The sequence below is a fragment of the Phyllostomus discolor genome, chromosome 3 (genome assembly GCF_004126475.2).
Source record: "Phyllostomus discolor isolate MPI-MPIP mPhyDis1 chromosome 3, mPhyDis1.pri.v3, whole genome shotgun sequence".
NCBI classification, from domain to species: domain Eukaryota; kingdom Metazoa; phylum Chordata; class Mammalia; order Chiroptera; family Phyllostomidae; genus Phyllostomus; species Phyllostomus discolor.
Window position 1 is genome coordinate 46,296,981 of NC_040905.2, and position 21,466 is coordinate 46,318,446.

A 21,466-nucleotide genomic window follows, 5' to 3' on the forward strand; every position below is an offset into this window, starting at 1 on the left:
TTCTATCTAATGATCAAAAATAAGTACTCTGACTGCAAGGGGGGACACAGAAAGGTGTGGCCTCAGAGGCCATTCATATATTTGTTGAATATTTACAAGAATTTTGTGTTAAGTTGGTTTCAGCTGCAGATATATGGAAGCTTCTGTTGTTTTAAAGGAATGCAAAGAAGCTTTTTTGCGGGAATGTTGGGAATAATGTTCATGAAGGGTTTGAGAAGACTTATCTTCTTATGTGAACCTAAGAGCAGTATTTAACAGCCTTAGAGTTAACAAATCTATTGGCTCCAGTGTGTAAGGGAAGAACTAACCCCGCCTACACCAGGTCCATGGCTTCATATTCATTGCCAGCTCTTTTAGCATTTTCCACCTTATGACAACATTCTTTTTCCCTCTCAGATCTCTGCTTATTCAGGGACCTACTGGTTTCCCCCTTCTGCTGGTGTTCTGCTTGAATTCCTGACCCCAGCAGAAGGGGAAATGTGTGGCATCCACGTGTGTACAAGGCCCTGGGCGCTCTGTGCTGGGTTCCACCTGCCTCCTTCCCTCAAAGGCTGCCCAGGGCACCATCTCTGGAATCCCTGGGGGAATGGATGGTCAGGTGGGACTTTGGGTGCCAATTCAATGACTGTTTCTAAAAATTTTTGCTGAATTTGGTAACTTGTCAAATTTGATAACCCTGGCAGTAAACTTAGAAATGAAAAATAATTTCTAATAAACAATTGCTACTTCTCAGGCTTATTCACATGCAAAAAAATTTAAATGAACTGAATTAAAACATACTAGGTTAAATGCACATTAAGTGAATAAAAGAAAAAAGGAACAGGAATTTTGGGGACTCCTTATTTTTGTTAATTAGGAAAGGGAACCAGGATCCTGAGCTGGGAAGGCATTGTGACTTGTCTGGGACCCCAAGTCTGGGCCTCTGACACCAGTCTCCACTGTTCTCCTGGCTGAAAGGACTTCCTGTCTCCTTGCCTCCCAAGTGAGGGGCAGTCCTATGAGATTGCACTGGGTCGCGGCCTATCCATTAAAAAGGTTTGAGTGCCTAAAACTGAAATAAGACATGACAGGAAACTATATTTAAAAACATATTTTTGAAATTCCTGTTGGGTGCCATGTATTTTCCTCATGTTCTAGGGTGGGAGAGGAGATTTGTATCTCATTTTACTGTTACTTCATCTTTCTTTATGCTATTTTTGATATGTTCATAAGGTATTGGGAGCAGCTTTCTATTTACTAGAGGAGGTGCTGCCCGATTCCTGAATTGTTGAATAAAGCCAATTAAATGTTTAATTTTATTCATTCATTCATTCATTCTTAACACTATTACAGATGTCCCCCATTTTCCCCACCTTTGCCCCCCACCCCTGGCCATCACCAAATTGTTGTCTATGTCCATGGGCTATACACATATGCATGCATGTTCTTTGGCTAATCTCTTACAGTCCTCCCCTCTGAGATCTGTCCGTCTGTCCCATGCATCCATGCCTCTGGTCCTGTTTTGTTCGTCAGTTTATTTTGTTCATTAGATTCCACATGTGAATGAGATCACCTGGTATTTGTTTTCTCTGACTGGCTTATTTTGCTTAGCATAGTAATCTCCAGGTACATCCATGCTGTTGCAAAGGGTAAGAGTTCCTTTTTTCCACCTATGTAGTATTCTATTAAATAAATGTACTACAGCTTTTTATCCACTAATCTACCGATGGGCACTTGGGCTGTTTCCAGATCTTGGCAATTGTAAATAACATGGGTATGGACAGAGATGTGCATAGGTTCTTTCTGATCGGTGTTTTGGGATTCTTAGAATGTATTCCCAGGAGTGGGATCGCTGGGTCAAAGGGCAGTTCCATTTTTAATTTTTTGAGGAAACTCCATATTGTTTTCCACAGTAATCTTAACTTAAAAAAAAGATAGATATTACTTTATGCTATTTTTGTATGTTTATAAGATATAGGTTACTTTGTATAATTTGGCTTTAACTTTTTGTTGTTGTTTTTTGATAACTTTTTAAAGGGCATCCAAAGTTTAAAGTAACAACTGTTTTTTGGCAAGGAAAGATGCTTCGTTTGTGATAACCTCCCATTTCCTGCCAGATGAGAATTTCTTCTGGGTGGATATCATTTTGTTTGGATATACAGAAATGCTAGACTGCAGAGCAAGGGTAAAAAAACAAGGCCATTCTAAAGTTGAACAGACTCTCTGGTACCGCTAATAGTATTTTTCCCCAAACTATTAAATATATATGAGTTAGAATGCTTTCTGTTATGAGTGAAAAAAATCAGCTTAATCTAGATTAAGCAATAAAGGTCTTTTTTTAACTCCAAACTAAAGAGTTTGAGAGTATATCTGGCTAGCTTCAGGCATGGCTAGATCCAGTTCTTTTTTTTCCTTCATCTCTTGGGTATCTCTGTGTTGGCATTATTGATAGACATAGTCTTCACAAGTGGGAAAGATGGCTGCTAGCAGCCTCACATTTATATTCTTATGGAGATGTTTATGGATTTTAATGTGGGTGCTGCCTCTGCATGGGTTACGTGACCACTTCTTGGAGCAGGTGAGGCCTGGCCACTGACAGCCCTTTGAAGGGCTGGGAATGTAGCCCTCGCTGGGAATGTAGCTGGGAATACAGCCCTCACTGGCAGCCTGTCTGGCTCAAGAATAAAGATTAAGTTGAAGTTTTTGGTGCCAGTTTGTTTCTCCAGCCTCTATGTATGCACGAATATGGAGCCCATAGAGCTGATCCCTGTAGACATTTTTTTTTCCATTTATTACTTCAGCATTTTTCTTTCCTTTTTCTTCTGGTTTCTGGGAAATCATGAGCTGTATCTCAGGTTAACAGTGACCATGATCTTTTCATTCCCTGCCTTAGCAGGAGATCAGATGACAAATCTCGAACTCAGGGACCTTCTTACACAGAGGCTTGTGTCTTGTTTTTCACATCTCAAACATCTTGCTAAGCTTTTAGTTAATAACACACCAAGCCGATTTGAGTTTTCTTTAGTTGGAAAAAATACTTCTGCCTCCATTTTGCTGCCCCAACTTCCTTTTTCTCCTTTTAAATATGTTGAGTTAGAAAATCAAAGTTTCTATGGATCTTTTACTTTTCTTGATGACATTTTGGCTGTTACAAATGCAATCTCTATTTGCAAAGTGGAAAATTGGAGAAATTACCATAATCAGAAAATTCTGCACTGAACTTTCCTTCCCAAAAAATCACACCTGAATGAACATCCGTCTTAAGCTGTGTTCTCTGCATAATGCCTAATTTCTTGATTCCATTTCACATAGACCATTCTCAAGAGTTTTTCTCTTGATTCTCAGTGAATGGTGGAGATAAACATATGAGGAAGCAAGCAAGGCCTGAAAAGGAGCAGTGGCTAAAAGGTCATGTTTGAATGGCCATGTAAATATTGAGCCCTGGAAAATTTCTGCTTCAAACATTTTTGTCAGAAAGGCAAGGCTTAATGTGTGATATGCAGGTGCCTGAGACAGGTCTGGCATATAATAAAATACTTGAGTGAAAGAAATATTCAATAAACACAGGAAATTGGTAAAAATGGCTACATTTGAAAGGGAAACTTGTCTGGCTGTGAGATGGCACCTTCCCAGCTGCTGGGAGGGCCATTTCTAAGCAGTGCTTCCCCCAAACAATTCTGGGCTGATGGGGAATTCCCAAGGTTTTGGGGAATAGCTCAGAACTGGATCTGGTACAGGGTTAGGGTAATTGTTACCACTCTCCCCAAGACGGGCCCAGAATGCTGTGACCAGAAGCACCATCTTGGCTTCCTCATCATCCTCAAAACGCTGCCTACCTTGTCAGGTGTCTTGCTTGTTCATTAAGTGTGTAGTATACATTGGAGGTTTATGATTGATTTTCAGAAAGGAAGAACACCATTTCTTTTGGCTGCTGAAAGGGGCCATGTTGAGATGATAGAAAAACTTATCTTCCTTGAGCTGCATACTTCAGAAAAGGACAAGGTGAGTTGGACTTTTATTTATTTATTTTTTACTTTTATTTCTTTAAAGAACAAGAGGAGGGGGAATGGCAGTGTATATTTTGACGATGGCATTTGGTCACCCGTAGAGTTCTTTAGTTGTTACTACAATCAGAGAGAATCATGGAATATCCAGATGAAGTAAACCCACCTTTGCAGTGGATTGCCCAGATTGTCAATTTTTGATCCATAAATGGTTTTGAAATTAATAGACTGCCTGGGTTTTCCTTCTCATTGTCTACTCCACTCCTCTCTTTTCTTCTCCTGAAGTCTGTTGGAGGCTCAACCCCACCTAACTAGGGAGCGAAACCCCGAATGGACATCTATATCTATGTCACATCATTGATTATTTTCTTAGGACAAATTCCTAGGTGTGAAATTGTAGGTCAGAGAGTTCTGTACTTCTAAAATATTTCAGTATACATTGCTAAAATTTTCACCAGTTTACCTTCACAGAACTTATATGGAATTACTTTTATTTTTCTATTTTTTACTACCAAATTAGCAGCAAAGGTTGAACAAAAAGTATGGAGAGGTTTTTTTTTTCTATTAGGTTCAACAGCTATGTATTTTCATTTAAAACTTTAAAATATTATAAATTTCACTTAAAACTGTGGATAATGTGGCCCACACCCCAGATCACAGCTTTAACCAAATGAAACCTCCCAAAAGCCCCACTGCAACCTGACCAGAGAAGGGGCGTGTTCCTCGCGCGGGGGACACTGCCTGAGTGTGTCTGTGTTGCAGGAGGGGAACACGGCCCTGCACCTTGCAGCAAAGCATGGTCACAGCTCTGTGGTGCGGCTGCTGCTCCCCGACCGGGAAGAGATGAATGAGACCAATGAGGTATGTGGAGGTGCTCATCACTGTTGGGCATGGGGCTCACGAGTGGAAGGGTGGCAGGGGTAACTTGAGAAAGGAATGAGAAGAAAACAAAGATGTTCATGTCACAGGGTGTGAAATGTGATGCTGAAAGATTCCTACTTTTTTAAGTAACCTGTAGCAATTCATTTGTTAATCCATTTATTTATTCACTAATTCATCCAAAAAATATTTAATATGTATGCTATGCTAGGTAAAGTATATGTATTTATTCTAGAAACCTATAGGGCAGGAAGGGCATGCCAAAATAATATATTGGGCTAAATTAAATAATAGATATCTATACAGTTTGCTGTGGGAATACTGAGGAAACTGTTTCAGAAATCACCCAGGCTTCACAAGGAGGTAATATATTATCTAGGTCCATTTAAATAGACTTTGGTAGGAGGAGGTTTGAGGGGAATGCAAGCAAGCACAGAGTATTTCAGATAAAGGAAGAAGAGCCTATATAAAGAGACTGAGGCATGAAAGACCATGGTGTGTCCTAGGAATTACAAGTTCAGTGGCACAAATAAAGGACAAGTGGGCCAGGAGAGGTGGGAGCTGAGTGGGCCAAGGCAGAGAGGTGAGGAAAGGCTACACCTACCAGGCAGGGGGTTGGCTTTGACCTGTTGACAGCAAAATGGTTTGAAGCAGCAAAGAGGGGTGGGATCCATCTTGGGTGTAGGCAAGTAACTAACTGCCATGGTGCCTAGAGAAGTTTCGGGGGTGGGAGGTCCCAGTCAGGTGACTGTGCAAATGGCTAAAGCAAGAACTATGGAAAGAGCTAAGGAGAGCCTCTCATCAAGGCGCTCATGGGCTGCAAACAGGATGAGGTGATAGTCAGAGGCAGGGGCCACAAGAATTATGACCAGAAATCAGGGAGAGGGGTGACTTTCTGACCTCCAGCTCTCTGGCTTGGACTGTTGGGATGGTGGGATACCCATCCCTAAGCTGCGAAACACAGAGGAGGAGCAGGTGAGCAAGGGCTATAGTAAGGGTTTAGGTGGGTTCACTTTGAAGTGCCTGGGGTGGAGCAGTGGGGTATATTCAGGTGGAGAGTAGTGGGGAGAGATAAACCAGGTCTGTGGTTCAGTGGAGAATAGGAAGGTAAAAACTGGGTCTGAGGTTCAGTGGAGAGGCTGTGGCTGTGGAGGTAGATTCGTGTCATTCACTCTGCATAGTCAGTCACTTTTTAACCTTTGGGTCAATGAGTTTTAGGTTGGTTCTCTGGAAACTCAGATGAGTGGAGTCTTCTTGGACTTTAATGTTCTGATAAATTCTAAACTTGGTACCTCTCCTGAGAGATACTATAAAGAATATTGTATAGTAATCATTTAATTTAAGACACCATTGATTATAAGGGACATCATTATTTAATACTAAAAAGTAATCCTGCCAATTAAACTATGATGCACACACAAAAAAAAACCCCTTTCTTGTCTCTGAGAGTATACTATACTTATTGAAAGAGTTTTTTAGACTTTTATCTTATATTTTTTATTGTGCATATGTAAAGGAACAAATAAGGGAGTTAGGTATTCCTGTACTTTACACATTGAGTCCTATTCATCTAAATCCCTTTCTTACTCAGATTCTTGAGGTCCTTGCTTTTCCAAACAAAATATTGTCCTCTGTGTCATCAAGGGGTACCCCACTATTGTTTCTGAGATTGTCTTCTAAGCCAGGGACAGGCATTCTGCACATAATGAGCAATGACAGCTGTGTCACACCTGCTGCCTGGTCAACAGTTTGTGAGATGGGTACCCATCTCAGATAGGTTAACATATGAAAGAACATGTGACTTAGAACTGGTGGGGTGTGGTCATAAAAACAGCAACTGTGGGTAACATAATGGAAACTGAAGGCTATGCAAGTGAGCATGTATGGTGCCTGGGACAAGAGTATTCCCTTTGGTCCAGGGAAGCCCATCAGCCTGGTCTGATGCTTCGCTGGACCTGGGCATGCTGAGGTTAAAAGCAGGGCTTTGACTGCTGGTCCTGGCTCCATCACTCTTCCAGCTGGCTGATCTTGGGCATGTTACTTAGGCTCTTTCACTCTCAATCTCCTCACCTGTAAAATAGTCTCATAAGACCACAGTGAGCTTTAAATGGAAAGGCTGTGTCACACACGTGGTAAGTGTGCAGCATGTGGTATCTGCTGTTACTATGGTGTTGTCTGGGTGCAATGAATGTAATTGTGGTTATTGTTGGTATCGGTAGTGTATACTGTTATCACTTTCATTATTTTCTCTTCCAGTTTCCAGGAGAATATAAGCCAGGCTTTTAGCTGAGGAACCTGGACAAAAATAGAGCCTCCATTTGTTTAGTTTTGTGTGTGAGTTCACTCTTTTCTGACCATCTGGCATGATAATCAGGTTTAATTGATTTAACTCAATTAAAGAAGATCCCAGGAACTTGGTCTTTTTGAATGAAAGTCAGGGCCAATGTTTTAGAAACTCAAAATGAACATGAATCACCTCGGGTATATCACAGGCATGATTTGCATTCACAAATCAATACAGAGATTGAGTTCTGTAGTCACAGGATTTAAAGTCTTCATTGTGCTTGCCCTGTTCTGTTTTAATGCTTTACCATTGGAATGTGTGCATTTGGGTTTCATCCACCTTTTAGCTATTTTCGAGTCAGGGCACATTGGGGAGAACTCATAACATCCAATCAAGTGTAATTACAGAGTATGATAGGATTCATTTGCACAGAATAAAGTGTCTGTTGATACTATTAACCTTTTGGATAAGGCCCGCAATATTCATAGGGTTTCAGGCCGCCTCTGCTTCTTGATAGAAGCTGTTGCCAGGGCAGCTGGAGTGACCCATGTGAACATACGCTAGAGCAGCTGTGTCCAAACATTTGCTGGTAGCCAACTTGTGCCAGTAAAGAAAGTTTGTGTATGTGCCTATGACATATACATTTATAATTAAATTAATATGTTACAAAACATATGTCAGAAATAGACATTTTAAATTTGAGATAAGCATAAACATAAATAGCAGTTCTCATATTTTCCCCACATGGAAGGATTGTCCTGTGTACATCTGATGTATTTTTCTGCCAGTTTCCTTCCAGTTCTTATGCATTTATACATTGTAGTGGCTGCCCCAAATTCATTTAGTTTGTTATGTATTTAGTTAGTTTATTTCAGTTCTTTGTTATATGCTATCATGAACTTCTTTGTACATACCTTAATGTGAATTCCTCACTATTTCTTTTTGGTGTATTCTTAGAGGTAGGATTGTTGGATCAAAGATATGAACATTTATTAGGCTTTTAATATGTTAAAGATGTGAATTCTTTCCTTCACATTTTTGCAAATATTTTTCTACTGGGGTTTGCCTTTTGGCATCTCTTTTCCTGGAAAAATGAGAAGGTAGATTATGAAGAGAAATTCCATTGTAACAGATGGCTGTCCCAGGCACTCAGGTAAAACAGCCTGGGATATGATTTTTCCATCTTGTTGGAATGGGAATATTGGTTCCATGCTCTTGCATCCCTGTCAGCGTGGCTGTTCGTATCTAAGTAGCTACAGGTAAAACCTTGTGAATGTGTGCTAATGCAGTTTTTAAGGATGTTTTTCTTAGCATCCAATGGGGGAAATGGTTAGGGAGTGAGAAAGGAATTCTGCATTCCTTCCCAATATTTATAGGAAAGAATCCACACAAGGAGGAGAAAATATCTAAATACCTATTCTGTGTGAGACCAGTTCCCTCTTTTCTCTCTATGTTTTGGCCTAATCCAAACTTGCTTTGTCCTACTAGTGTTTATCATGAATTTCAGGGAACTTAATTACCAAGACAGCATATTACTTTTTTTTAGTGACATACAACATTTTAAATCAGTTTTAAAGGTTAAAGCTATACTTGGTGCAAGTGTACTTCTATTTTTGTATGTTTCACTGCATCATAATTCCTTATTTCTGTGATTATCTTTCTTAACAATCTGTTACCATCTGGTGGGTAGGGTCTGTGTCCTATTTGTCTTTCCAGTCCCAGTGCCTAGTAGTATTTAAAAGGTGTCTAGATAGTAGGTGTCTAATAAATGTTTGCTGGATGAATTGATAAAGGTGAAGACAATGAATGGTGGAGGGAAAGTCTAAAAGGAGGCCACATAACAGAAGAGTTAAAAATGCAGGTTTTGGAGTCAAACAGCTGGACTTGTATCCCAGTTTTGCCACGTTTCAGCTGAGGCTCAGTTTCCATATCCGTAAAAAGAGGGTAATATTAATCCTGATCTCATGGGGCTATTGTGCAATTTAACTGTGCCGAAGCATATATAGCCTTGGCAGTGTGTGCTGGCACATAGATGCTTAACAGGCACTATCCATTATTAAGAGTTATACACAAAAGATATAGAGAAAGCACGTTGTTTCTCAAGTAATTTCATTCCATGCCAAGAGGTAATTAATTTTAACCTTTTTCCTTTTGTTAGAATGGAGAAACACCATTCTTCCTAGCTGTCACAGGAGGCCATGAAGAATGCTGCAAAGTGCTGCTGGCAGCAGGAAGTGATATCAACATTCCAAATAAAGTATGTGCTGCATGCCGCATTCACTCGCACAGTGAGGGGGACTCGGGATGTTCTCCTAATAACTGGTCTTGTGCCGATCCACTCACTGCACTTTTGTAGAATTCATATTTATAATTTGCTTGGTTTGGGATAAGAATCAGTGATTTATATCTGATATTCCCTAATTAACGTCTCCTCAAAAGCAATGCTGTCCTTCCTATTTATTTGGGGAAGGAATAATTAAAAATGGGGCAAAAGGATCAGATAGTTGTTACTTCTCATATAGGGAAACACTCTTATTCTGCTTTGTTTTACCCCTAGCAACTAGTACATGCCTGGCTTATCCATAGTAGATATTGAATACACACACACACACACATATACACACACACACATATATATATACACATACTATATATATATTAAATAGATATTGAGAAAAAGATACACTACATATAGATATATATCTATATGTAGTACAGAATCCCAGGACTCAGTCTGGGGCCTGGAGAAAACAGGATGGAGGCTTTTTCTCAATACAAAATACTTTGGTGCACAGATCCTTTGACACCTACCTTTATTATTTTTTTTTAATGAGAAAACTTGAATTTAGAAAAGTTAAGAAACTCATCCAGGATCATACAACTAGTTAATGGCAGTGAAGATTCAAGGTGAGTGCCTGAGCTTCTAACCACTGCTATGGCCTTGTCTTCAGATGGTTTTATGTTTTTTTTCTGTTTTTCTAAATTAATTTTAGATTATAATGACAATAACAAAAAAATTTTGAATAGTACCAAAGGGTATATGATGACAAGTGTCTTATTCCACTTCCACATCTCAATTTCACCTCTTCAAAATTAACATTATTAACAGATGATTTAATCTTACAAGGAAAATGTGATTAAACACTTGCACATATACACGCTGGTACCATATAAGTGGTAGCCATACATGTTGCTCTGAACCTTGTTTTTTTTGAAGATTTTATTTATTTATTTTTAGAGAGAGGGGAAGGGAGGGAGAAAGAGAGGGAGAGAAACATTGATGTGAGAGAGAAACATCTCAAATGCACCAGAGACCAAACCTGCAACCCAGGCATGTATGTGACCTGACCGAGGATTGAACTGGCGACCTTTTGCTTTGTGGGACAACGCCCAACTGACTGAGCCACACCAGCCAGGGCCTTGTTTTTGTTTTAATTGCCAATATCTCTTAGAGATCGCTCCTTCTCAGCACAATGTATACACAATTCTACTTCAGAAGTGTTAAAGAATAAAGTCCCAACTGATAATGTTTTATATCCTTGTATTCTGCTGGCAGGAGTATACATTTGTTTAATCCTTTTTTTAAAAAAATATTTCTTATTTTATTTTTTATTTTTTTTAATTTTTTTATTTTAACTGTTGTTCAAGTACAGTTTTCTGCCTTTTACCCCCATCCCAGCCCACCCCCCTCTCTCCCCTCCCCACTGCCCTCCCGTTTCCACCCCCCCTTGTTATTGTCCATGTGTCCTTTATACTTCAAACCCTTCCCCTTTTCCCCTGAAATTCCCTCCCCTCTCCCCTCTGGTCACTGTCAGCCTGTCCTCTATTTCAGTGTCTTTGGTTATATTTTGCTTGTTTGTTTGTTTTGTTGATTAGGTTCCTGTTAAAGGTGAGATCATATGGTATTTGTTCACTGCCTGGCTTACTTCACTTAGCATAATGCTCTCCAGTTCCATCCAAGCTGTCACAAAGGGTAGGAGCTCCTTCTTTCTTTCTGCTGCATAGAATTCCATTGTGTAAATGTACTATAGTTTTTTGATCCATTCATTTGCTGATGGGCGCCTAGGTTGCTTCCAGCACTTGGCTATTGTGCTGCTGTGAACACTGGTGTTTAATCCTCTTGAAAAGCAGTTTGTCACTTTCCTTTCACCCACCATTGAGAAATTATTTTAAAGGAATACTCTGAAAGGGGGAAAAAGCTGCATATATTAACAGAGATGTTGAAGTTTCCTCCAATAGCCAAGAATTAGGTACAACCTGTAAGTGCAATGAATGGTAGGGGAAAGGCTGAATAAAAATTTGTTTCACCTATTTCATGGAAAATTGAATACCATTAAAAATATTAATGATAAATACTAAATATATTACAATATAGAAAAATGTTCATGATAGAACACTAACTGAAAAAAAGCAGTATGTGTTATACATATATTTTCATCATATGTAATTTATATATACACAAACAGGATTGTGAGAAATGCAGATAGTGAAAAGTGAGTCACACTGATATTGCAAGGTTACTTATGCAATAAATGAGCACAAAGTTAAGAATTCATGGGGCCCAGGAAATATTCAGAGTGTGTACCATCTCGCCCTTCTGGACTTAATTATTCAGCCCTCAGAGGTATTTTGCTTTGTAATATCTTTTACAAGCTCTCTTCTCTTCACCTGTCTAAGACTACAGGCTCCATGTTGTCCATATCCTTATGGTCTTGGCCTCATGTAGGCAGCCTGGAAATTGTCCTGAGTCTGATTTTCAGCTCTTTTGTTATCTTGAGGTTTCCCACTGAGTTCATTAGCATACTTACTGGATCTACAGCCTCAGCCTCCACTGGCCATCACACCTGTCTCTGCCCAATTTAGTGAGGACCCCAGGGAGAGAGGCCATGTGAAGCAAGAGGCCAGCTGCATGGACACACACATTACCCAGGGGACACACTAGACTTGTTTTGCTTTCACATCTGTAGGGGATTACTGTGTTTGATTGTGGAAGTGCTCCATCTGCTGACATTGATTAGTCTTGGTCCCCAGGAGATTGCTTTTGTGTCCCCTCCACTCAACCAAATGGGTGCTAAAGGGTTCATTTCTGAAGAGGTAATAGAAGTAGATTATGGATTTAGCTGATGGTGGAGAGTTCCTCCATTAGTGCTGGGTGGAGAGACTGCTCAGGCTTTTGGGCAATAGTCTCTCTTCTGGGCCCTACTAACTGCCCAGGTCCAGTGAAGACATTTGTAGACTGTAAGAATTCATAATTCTGGAGGCCCTATCCTCACATCTTATTAAACTGGTGTAGATTTCCCATTTTTCAAGTTAAATAATATTTTTTGCTGAAAATAATTTTTAAAGGATTTTTTTATTTGTGCTTTCATCATTGCTTGGATATGGTAAGCTCTCCTAATTTCTGATTGACTAATTTCTTAGACCTCTGTACTTGGGAATTTCAGGAAGGTGAAAAACTTTAACCTACAAGTTGTTTACAAATGTTATGCATATTTTATGAATATTAATTTAACTATCATTGAAGTATGAATATGTCACTTAAATATATATTTAATTTCTTTTGGTATCTTGGAAACATTTTTGTTAAGATTTTAAATATTTTTTTGGCTCTAAGAAGTCTGTAGGCCCTGTGCACTGAGCCTGTAATACTTCATGGATAAAATGCTGTAGAATCCCACAGATCTTCCTACTACAGGGTTCCAGCATTGAGTTTTTCTCAAATTTGTTTCTGCTTCAGATCTCCTAACTGGGAGCCCTTCTTACTGTTCTGATCTCAGTCTAAATGTCACCCTATCCGAGAAGCCTGTCTTGATTACTTGCTGGAAAGTAGTCATCCGGTTCTATTTTACTTGTGACTATAGCACTTACCACTCGGTGACATTATTTGTTTAATAACACCTGGAGTGTAATAAATTTATTCTAAATCTACTGATTTAATGAACTACCATCTACAAATCTATAGGTCAATTTGTTGTTCACACCCCTGAAATATAATACCAGAGGTTCTGTTAATCTAGTCAAAACCCTGGCACATAATAAATATTCAATACTTTTTTGTGAAATGATTAAGACGATAATTATGATTACAATACACATTTACTAGCTCATTTATTATCTCAGTATTTCTGTGTTTTGAGAGAAGGAGGTAGGATGGTATGATAGGCAGAAGAGTGGCTACAAAGATGTCCATGGCCTGATACTTGGAACCTGTGAGTATGTTATGTTACATGGCGAAGGGGAATTTAGGTTGCAGATGGAATTTAGGTTGTTCATCATCTGACCTTAAATGAGCTTATCCTGGATTATCTAGCCAAGTTTAATGTAATCACAAGGGGCCTTTAAAGTGCAAGAGGGAGGCAGGCAAGGTCAGAGGCAGGCAACATCAGAAGGACTCAGGGCACCCAAGCCAGCTTAGAAGTTGGAAGGAGGGGGCTGTAAGCCAAGGGGTGTGGGTGGCTTCTGTAAACTGAAAAAGGCAAATAAATGGAATCTTCTGAAAGCCTCCAAAAAGGTCTTCATTTTAAACCACTGAGGCCCATTTAAGACTTCTGATTTCTGACTTCCAGCCAAGATGGAGGTGTATGTAGATATGCTTTGCTTTCTTGCACAACCAAAAGGAGGACAACAACCAATTTAAAAACAACAACAATAAAAAACCCCAGTACTGCTAGAAAATTGAATTGTATGGAAGTCTGACAACCGAGGAGTTAAAGAAGAAACATTCATCCAGACCAGTCGGAGGGGTGGAGGTGGGCAGCTGGGGTGGAGAGGACATGCAGCAAGGCGGTGGCTGGAGGACTGGGTCGGGTGAGGCAACAGCTGGCACACATGAAAGTCTCACATTTGCATATGGAAAAGCCAGGAGGATCAACTGGGGAGTGAGACAGACACGTACTCCAGGGTTCCAGCATGAGGAAAAGAAAGCCTCAAAACCTCTGGCTGTAAAATTCTGTGGGGGTTGCAGCAGGAGGAAAAACTGCCAGTCTCACAGGAGAGTCTGTTGGAGGGGTTCAGTGGGGTCCTAAAATGTACACAAGCTCACCCACCCAGGAATTTGCATCAGAAGGGCACAATTCACTTGTAGGTAGCAGGGGAAGTGACTGAAAGTGGGGAGAGAGCCAAGGAGAGAGGGCATTGTACCCTCTCTGTCCCATACCCCACATATAGCACTACAATGCAGTGAAGTGGGTTGCCCTGCCCTGGTGAATACCTAAGGCTCTGCCCCTTACAACATAACAGGTGCACCAAGACAAAGAAATATGGCTCAAATGAAAGAACAGATCAAAAATCCAGAAAAAGACCTACACAAGGAGGAGCTAGCCAACCTTTCAGATGCAGAGTTCAAAAAACCAGTAATCAAGATTCTCACAGAAATGACTGAATGTAGTTGCAAAATAAAGGAAGAAGTGAAAGCTATACAAAGTGAAATAAAGGAAAATATACAGGGAACCAACAGAAGGAAACCAGGAGTCAAATCAATGATTTGGAACAAAAGGAAGAAATAAAGTTGTCCAACCAGAATTGTATGAAGAAATAAGAATTCAAAAAAATGAGGAGAGGCTTAAGAACCTGTGGGACAACTTTAAGTGTTCTAACATCCAAGTCATAGGGGTGCCAGAAGGAGAAGAAGAACAAGAAATTGGAAACTTACTTAGAAAAATAGTTAAGGAAAACTTCCCCAATCTGATTAAGAAAATATACATAGAAGTCCAGGAAGCTCAGAGAGTCCCAAAGAAGTTGGACCCAAGGAGGAGCACACCAAGATACATCATGATTAAATTACCCAAGATTAAGGAAAAGGAGAGAATCTTAAAAGCAACAAGAGAAAAGCACACAGTTACTTACAAAGGAGTTCCCATAAGACTCAGCTGATTTCTCAAAAGAAATCTCACAGGCAAGAAGGGGCTGGAAAGAAGTGTTCAAAGTCATGAAGGGCAAAGACCTACATTCAAGATGACTTTATCCAGCAAAGCTATCATTTAGAATGGGATGGCAGATAAAGTGCTTCCCAGATAAGGTCAAGTTAAAGGAATTCATATATGAAATGTTAAAGGGACTTATCTAAGAAAAAGAAGGTCAAAACTGTGAACAGTAAAATGACAATAAACACAACTATCAACCACTGAACCTCAAAAACAAAAACAAACTAAGCAAACAACTAGAACAGGAACAGGATCACAGAAATGGAGATCACATGGACAGTTATCAGTGGGCAGGGGGAGGGAGGAGAATGAGAGGAAAGGTACAGGGAATAAGAAACATAATTGGTAGGTACAAAATAGACAGAGGGTGGTTAAGAATAGTATGAGAAAAGGAGAAGCCAAAGAACTTATATGTACGACCCATGGACATGAGTTAATGTGGTGTGGGGAATGCTGGTGGGAGGTGGGTGGAAAGGTTAAAGGGGAGAAAAAATTTGGTGCAGCTGTAATAGCATAATCAATAAAATACAATTTTAAAAAGATTTTATTTATTTATTTTTAGATAGAGGGGAAGGGAGGGAGAAAGAGAGGGAGAGAAACATCAATGTGTTGTTGCTTGTCATGCACCCCCTTACCAGGGACCTGGCCCACAACTCAGTCATGTGCCCTGACTGGGAATCCAACCAGCAACCCTTTGGTTTGCAGGCTGTCGCTCAATCCACTGAGCCACACCAGACAGACCTCAATAAAAAATAATTTTTAAAAAAGACTTGTGACCTCTAGACCAGTTAGGTAATATATTTATACTGTTTAAGTCACTAAGTTTGTGGTAATTTGTTATTAACAGCAATAGAAAACTAATATAGGTGGTAATATAATTTTTAACTGAGGAAGACAAAGGGGCACATACTTGAGTGGCCACTTATCCAAGGTGATAAAGGTATTTCATGTCAGCTCAACTAGACTCCAGCTGGTCAGAATATGTATTATCCCTGTTAGCCTTTGTTTCACTTATCTATTGCTTCATAACAAACCAACCCCAAAGTGAAGTGGCGTAAAACAATGTACAGGTATCTTCTGTGGCTCCGAGGGTTGACTGGGCCCAGCTGGGAGATTCTTACTTTAGGCCTGTTATGTGGTTGCAGTCAGATGCCAGCCAGGCCTTTAGTCATTTGAAGCCTTAACTGAGGTGGAGGTCCGAGGTGGCTCACTCCCATGCCTGGTAGTCGAGGCCAGCTCTCAGCTGGGGCTCTGGAGCAGAGGACCAACATGTGGTGTGTCCATATGCCTTGGCCTTCTCATAGCATGGCAACTGGCTTCCATGCAATAAGGAGCAGAAGCTGCCAGGCCAGGTAGGGGCCACAGCTGGAACTGGCACACTGTCACTTCTGCCATGTTCTATGGGTTAAAGCAGTTACAGGGACCACCCAGATTCAGGGGGGTGAAGAAATAAACTCCACTGCTTGATGGGGGAGTGGCAGGACCACACTGCAGAAGAGCATGTGGGATGGGAGATACTTATGCAGCCTTTTTAGGAAAACATGATATCCTACAGCGTCCTTATTGGAGGACCTGAAAATACTTTGTAGTAGTCTTACAATGAGTTAATCAATAACTATTCATTGACCTTGTATTATTGCAAGGCACCTGCTAGACCTTTTGGAGGATGGCAGGATCATTAAAAGCAGACCCTGATGTGAAACACTTTGGCACCTAGTGTGGACACTGACTGAAGACACTTGAGCACGGGGAGCTGTAGGACACAGCTGCTGGCAGCGAAGGAGAGGAGGTGCTAAAGGAGTTGAGAAAAGGGGTCATGAGGGAACACTGCACGCAGGTAGTAATCATGCTAAGCTATGGCAAAGGGGAAAGCTCCTAGCAAATTGTCAGGGAGGCAGGAGAGTGCTGGGCCTTTTCTTGGGACCAAGTCAGCTAGTTTGGCTCAGGGAGGGGGTTTGCAGGGTGTATAGAGAGACTTGTCTCTAGTCTCCTTTGTACTTCCTACACAAGAGAAACAGATATTGAACTCATATTTGCCTGACGTATGTATTACCTAGGACTTGGACTCTTTATTGGAAGACACTTAGAAGCAACAAAGTGCCCACGCCCTGCAAATTATAAAAAAAAACCACATTGGATTTTCTTTATTAAATAGTTGTACTACTTCATTGTATTATTTGATTGCCACGTGATCAACACCAGAAAGCACGCTGGATTCTAACAGGAATCCCTATGTGCCCTTTCCACCTGTCTTGCAGCTCAATGTCAGTGCTTTGCAGATAGCAACCCAGAGTGGCCATGCATCTCTTGTCAGCCTTCTTCTCAGTGAGAACGTTGATCTGCACCGGAATGGGGAAGTGAGTCTATTCTAATAACTCGGGCTTTGATCCTGGTGCTGGGAGGCGGGCTGTGCTGGGAGATGCTGCTTGCAGATACGTGGTGGGGATGAGGTGTTCACAAAGGAGGAATTCTTTCTGGGAAGGCCGGCTGACTTCTTTCAGAGGCCGAGTCTTAATCTTGAGAAATAAAATCCGAGGGTTGAATTTTAGAAAGTCATTGAAGTTCCTGAACAAAATGAAATCTGTGTGCTTTAAATATTTATGTTTGCTGTAATAAAACTTTATCATGTGTCTAGAGATGCCATTATTTTTGGATTAAATTTATCAGTCTTGGAAAATGATGAAGCTGCTGTCAATAGGAATGAGAATGATTATTTTTACCCCCTTTACTGAACAATCTTGTTTTTCTTTTGAAAGTCAATCCTTTATGCTGATTTAGGTTTTCTGAAGTTTGAATTGGCTTTGGTAAAATTTACAAAAGTTCTCTGTGCTGGAATTAGATGGGAAACATTCCTCTATTTTTCACTCTGCTTTCATTTCTCCTGGGAGAATATTATTTCCTCTGATCTTGCTTAGCCATTACTATTTCTTGTATGAACTCAAGGGAAGGGATATGATTTGAATCATGACTGGTAGGTTTCAGAGAATGGTGTCAAGGGAACTAACTGGCCCTGAACTTTCCTGGCTGGTCCAAAGATGCTTCCTGTGTCTCAGGAGGGGCTGGGCCCCAGCAAGGCCGGTGGTCCCAGCAGGAAGGACACTGCCCACTTCCTGGGAGGAGGGATGCCTGCTCTTCTTTCCTCCCTTCCCTCCTTTTCCCCCTCCCTCCCTCCCTCCCTTCCTTTCTTCTTTCTTTCCATGGTTAGTATGTCAAGAGAGAAGGTCTTCCTGAGCAGAGGGGTCCTCCACAGAAAGCCTTCCCCTCACATTGCCTGCTCCCGCCCTATCTGTCTCCCATTTCTTTGCTCACCCTCAGACAATCTGACTTACATAGCTGTGACATCCTACGTGCCCCTTCTTCTCCTCTTCTTCTGTGTGCTGCTGACACACTTGCCTACTAGCTACATCTCTCTTCTGTCAATCTGCCCCTGTTTTCTGGGAAGGAGCCTGATGCAATGTTGGCATCAGGAAGATCTGGGTTCAAATCCTGTCTCTGCCACATCCTCACTCCGATGCCTAGTGGAAGTAATTTAACCTCTCTGTGCCTCATATACAACTCAGGGAATAGAAAACCTAACTGCTGGGGTTATTGTGAATGAAAAGTTGTATTTAATACAGAGTACTGTTGGGGAAGTAAGTATACTAACTACCATTATAAGAATACATTGGATGCACATAACTGAGGTTTATTAACATCTATTCCACTTGAACACCACAGCCTCTATTCTCACCTGTGCTCACACGCACCTGCCTTCCCTCTCTCCACTCACTTTGCTTTCAGCTCAGCGACTCTTCAACAGTCTCAGTGGATCTTCTGTCCTTGTTCTTTCACATCTGTACCCACCTCCAGTCCTCTCCACTGGATGCCTCTCACCTCACTCTCCCTCACAACTGTGTTCTTCCCCTCCCCACCTCTGAGCTGCCTTCTCTGCCCTGGAAACATGTTTTCCCTCATGCCCTTGGGGGCCGTGGCAGCTGGGTGAGAGTGAGGCAGCAGGAGGCCAGGTGTGTTCCTGGAGGTGGGCACTGCCGCCCAGAGGGCTGGGTAGGGAGCACGAGGTGGAGATGAGTGAGAGCATGGGGATGTGGCCAGAAAACAGGAATTTTAGCCACAAACAAGGAGGAAAGGGGAGAGGGTTAAAAGGGTACAGCACATCATGGCTGGGCTCCATGTAGGTCGGAGGGCTGAGCACAAGAATGGTGCCCCTGAGTGAGGGGGGGAGATTGAGATCAAGTCAATTCAGGAAATGCTAAACGTGATTGCTGTTTCCTCCTGGTGGCTCTTCCCACTGCACTGTAGCTCTTTTAAGGCTCTGAGAAATTCTGCAGTTGAGCCTATTAATTGCTTTCTTATCCTTCATATTTGAGCTCACATGTCAGTTCTTTTTTTGTTGTTGTTGTATTATTCTTTTTTAATGTATTTTATTGATTATGCTATTACAGTTGTCCCATTTTCCCCCTTCTCTCCCCTCTACCCTGTACCCCCTCTCCCACCCACATTCCCCCCCCTTTAGTTCATGTCCATGTGTCATACTTATGAGTTCTTTAGCTTCTACACTTCCCGTACTATTCTTGCCCTCCCCCTATCTATTTTCAACCTACATTCTATGCTACTTATTCTCTATACCTTTTCCCCCTGTCTCCTCCTCCCACCCCCCTGCTGCTAGCCCTCCATGTGCCCTCCATTTCTGTGGTTCTGTTCCTGTTCTAGTTTACTTAGTTTCTTTTGGTTTTGCTTTAGGTGTGGTTGTTAATAATTGTGAGTTTGCTGTCCTTTTACTATACATGTCTTTTCTTTATCTTCTTTTCTTAGATAAGTCCCTTTAGCATTTCATAAAATAAGGGCTTGGTGATGATGAACTCCTTTAACTTGACCTTATCTGAGAAGCACTTTATCTGCCCTTCCATTCTAAATGAGAGCTTTGCTGGATAGAGCAATCTGGGATATAGGTCCTTGTCTTTCATGACTTGGAATATTTCTTTCCAGCCCCTTCTTGCCTGTAAGGTCTCTTTGGAGAAATCAGCTGACAGTCTGATGGGAACTCCTTTGTAGGTGACTGTCCTCTTATCTCTTGCTGCTTCTAGGATTCTCTCCGTTTTTACCTTGGCTAATGTAATTATGATGTGCCTTGGTGTGTTTCTTCTTGGGTCCAACTTCTTTGGGGCTCTCTGAGCTTCTTGGATTTCTTGGAAGACTGTTCCCTTTGCCAGATTGGGGAAGTTCTCCTTTATTATTTGTTCAAATATGTGCTCCATTTGTTGCTTTTCCCCTTCCTATTCTGGTACCCCTATAATTCGGATGTCGGAACGTTTAAAGGTATTCTGGATGCTCTTAAGCTTTTCCTCGTTTTTTTGAATTCTTATTTCATCATGCTTTCCTGCTTGGTTGATTCTATCTTCCTCTGGTCCACTGTATTGTTTTGAGACTCAGATTCTTTCCTTTACTATTGGCTCTCCTCCGCATATCTTCCTGCATCTGTTTTATGGTAACCTGCATCCTTTCATCTAAATTGCGCCCAAAATCAACCAATTCCGTGAGCTTTCTGATCACCAGTGTTTTGAACTGTGCATCTGATAGATTGGCTATTTCTTGGTCGCTTAAAAGGATGAGTCCTGGGGGACTGATTTGTTCTGTTGGAAACATATCTTTCCCTATCTCTCCTCCCCCCCACCCCGTCCCGTCTGGTCGCTCTTGTTACGGTGGGGGGTGGAGCCTTAGGTGTTCACTGGGGCTGGGCACTCCAGTCGCTAGATTGTGACGTTATATGTGGGGGCAGGGGCGGAGGTGGGAGCGGGAGGGAACAATGATGATAGTTCCGTTCTCCTGGGCTCAGACCCTTCTCTGGGATTCTGGGCTTCGAGCTCTGCCATGGTCCACAATCGCTGCCCCACTGGGTCCGCCAGTCGCAGCTTGTGTACTCAGGGATCACCGCTGCGTTCTTGCGCCCCGGATGGCTGTTGCGCCGATTTTGAGCCAAATTTTCCCGACCTCTGTGCGCCGCCGACCCGCGCCAGCCCAGCGCCCACCCGGCTTGTCGTCTCCTACCAGCCTGGATGTAGGGGTCCGCTTCAACTTCTTGGCTGTCTGACTTCCATTCAGATAAATCCTCTGTCAGTTCTGAGTGATATTCTGTCTGCAAATCTTTGTGTTCTAATCTTGGTTGTTTGAGGAGGCACGGTGCGTCCACCTATCCACATGTCAGTTCTTAAGGAAAGCCTTTACTGACTTCCAGAATGAGGTCAGCCCTCTGCCAGCCCTGATGTGTGCTCTCATACTACTCTCTACTTTTCATTTAAAGCACTTATCATAATTTGTAATTGTGTGTACACACACACACACTAAAAACAGTTAATATTTGCTTACCCCACTGGATTGGAAGGTTTCTGAGAATGGGCCAT

The 21,466-nt window shown here is 41.5% G+C and overlaps 1 protein-coding gene across 2 annotated transcripts in view; it reads left to right on the forward strand.

The window, feature by feature from the left end:
• Positions 1-21,466, forward strand: part of ANKDD1B (ankyrin repeat and death domain containing 1B) — a 54,799-nt gene that overhangs the window by 19,674 nt on the left and 13,659 nt on the right. The window contains exons 6-9 of one of the 2 annotated variants that reach the window (XM_028506633.2): positions 3,883-3,981; positions 4,746-4,844; positions 9,305-9,403; positions 17,327-17,425. In XM_028506633.2, coding sequence (XP_028362434.1) covers positions 3,883-3,981; positions 4,746-4,844; positions 9,305-9,403; positions 17,327-17,425 — 396 coding nt within the window. The remainder of the gene's footprint in view (positions 1-3,882; positions 3,982-4,745; positions 4,845-9,304; positions 9,404-17,326; positions 17,426-21,466) is intronic. The other variant, XM_036020438.1, reaches the window with a different exon arrangement.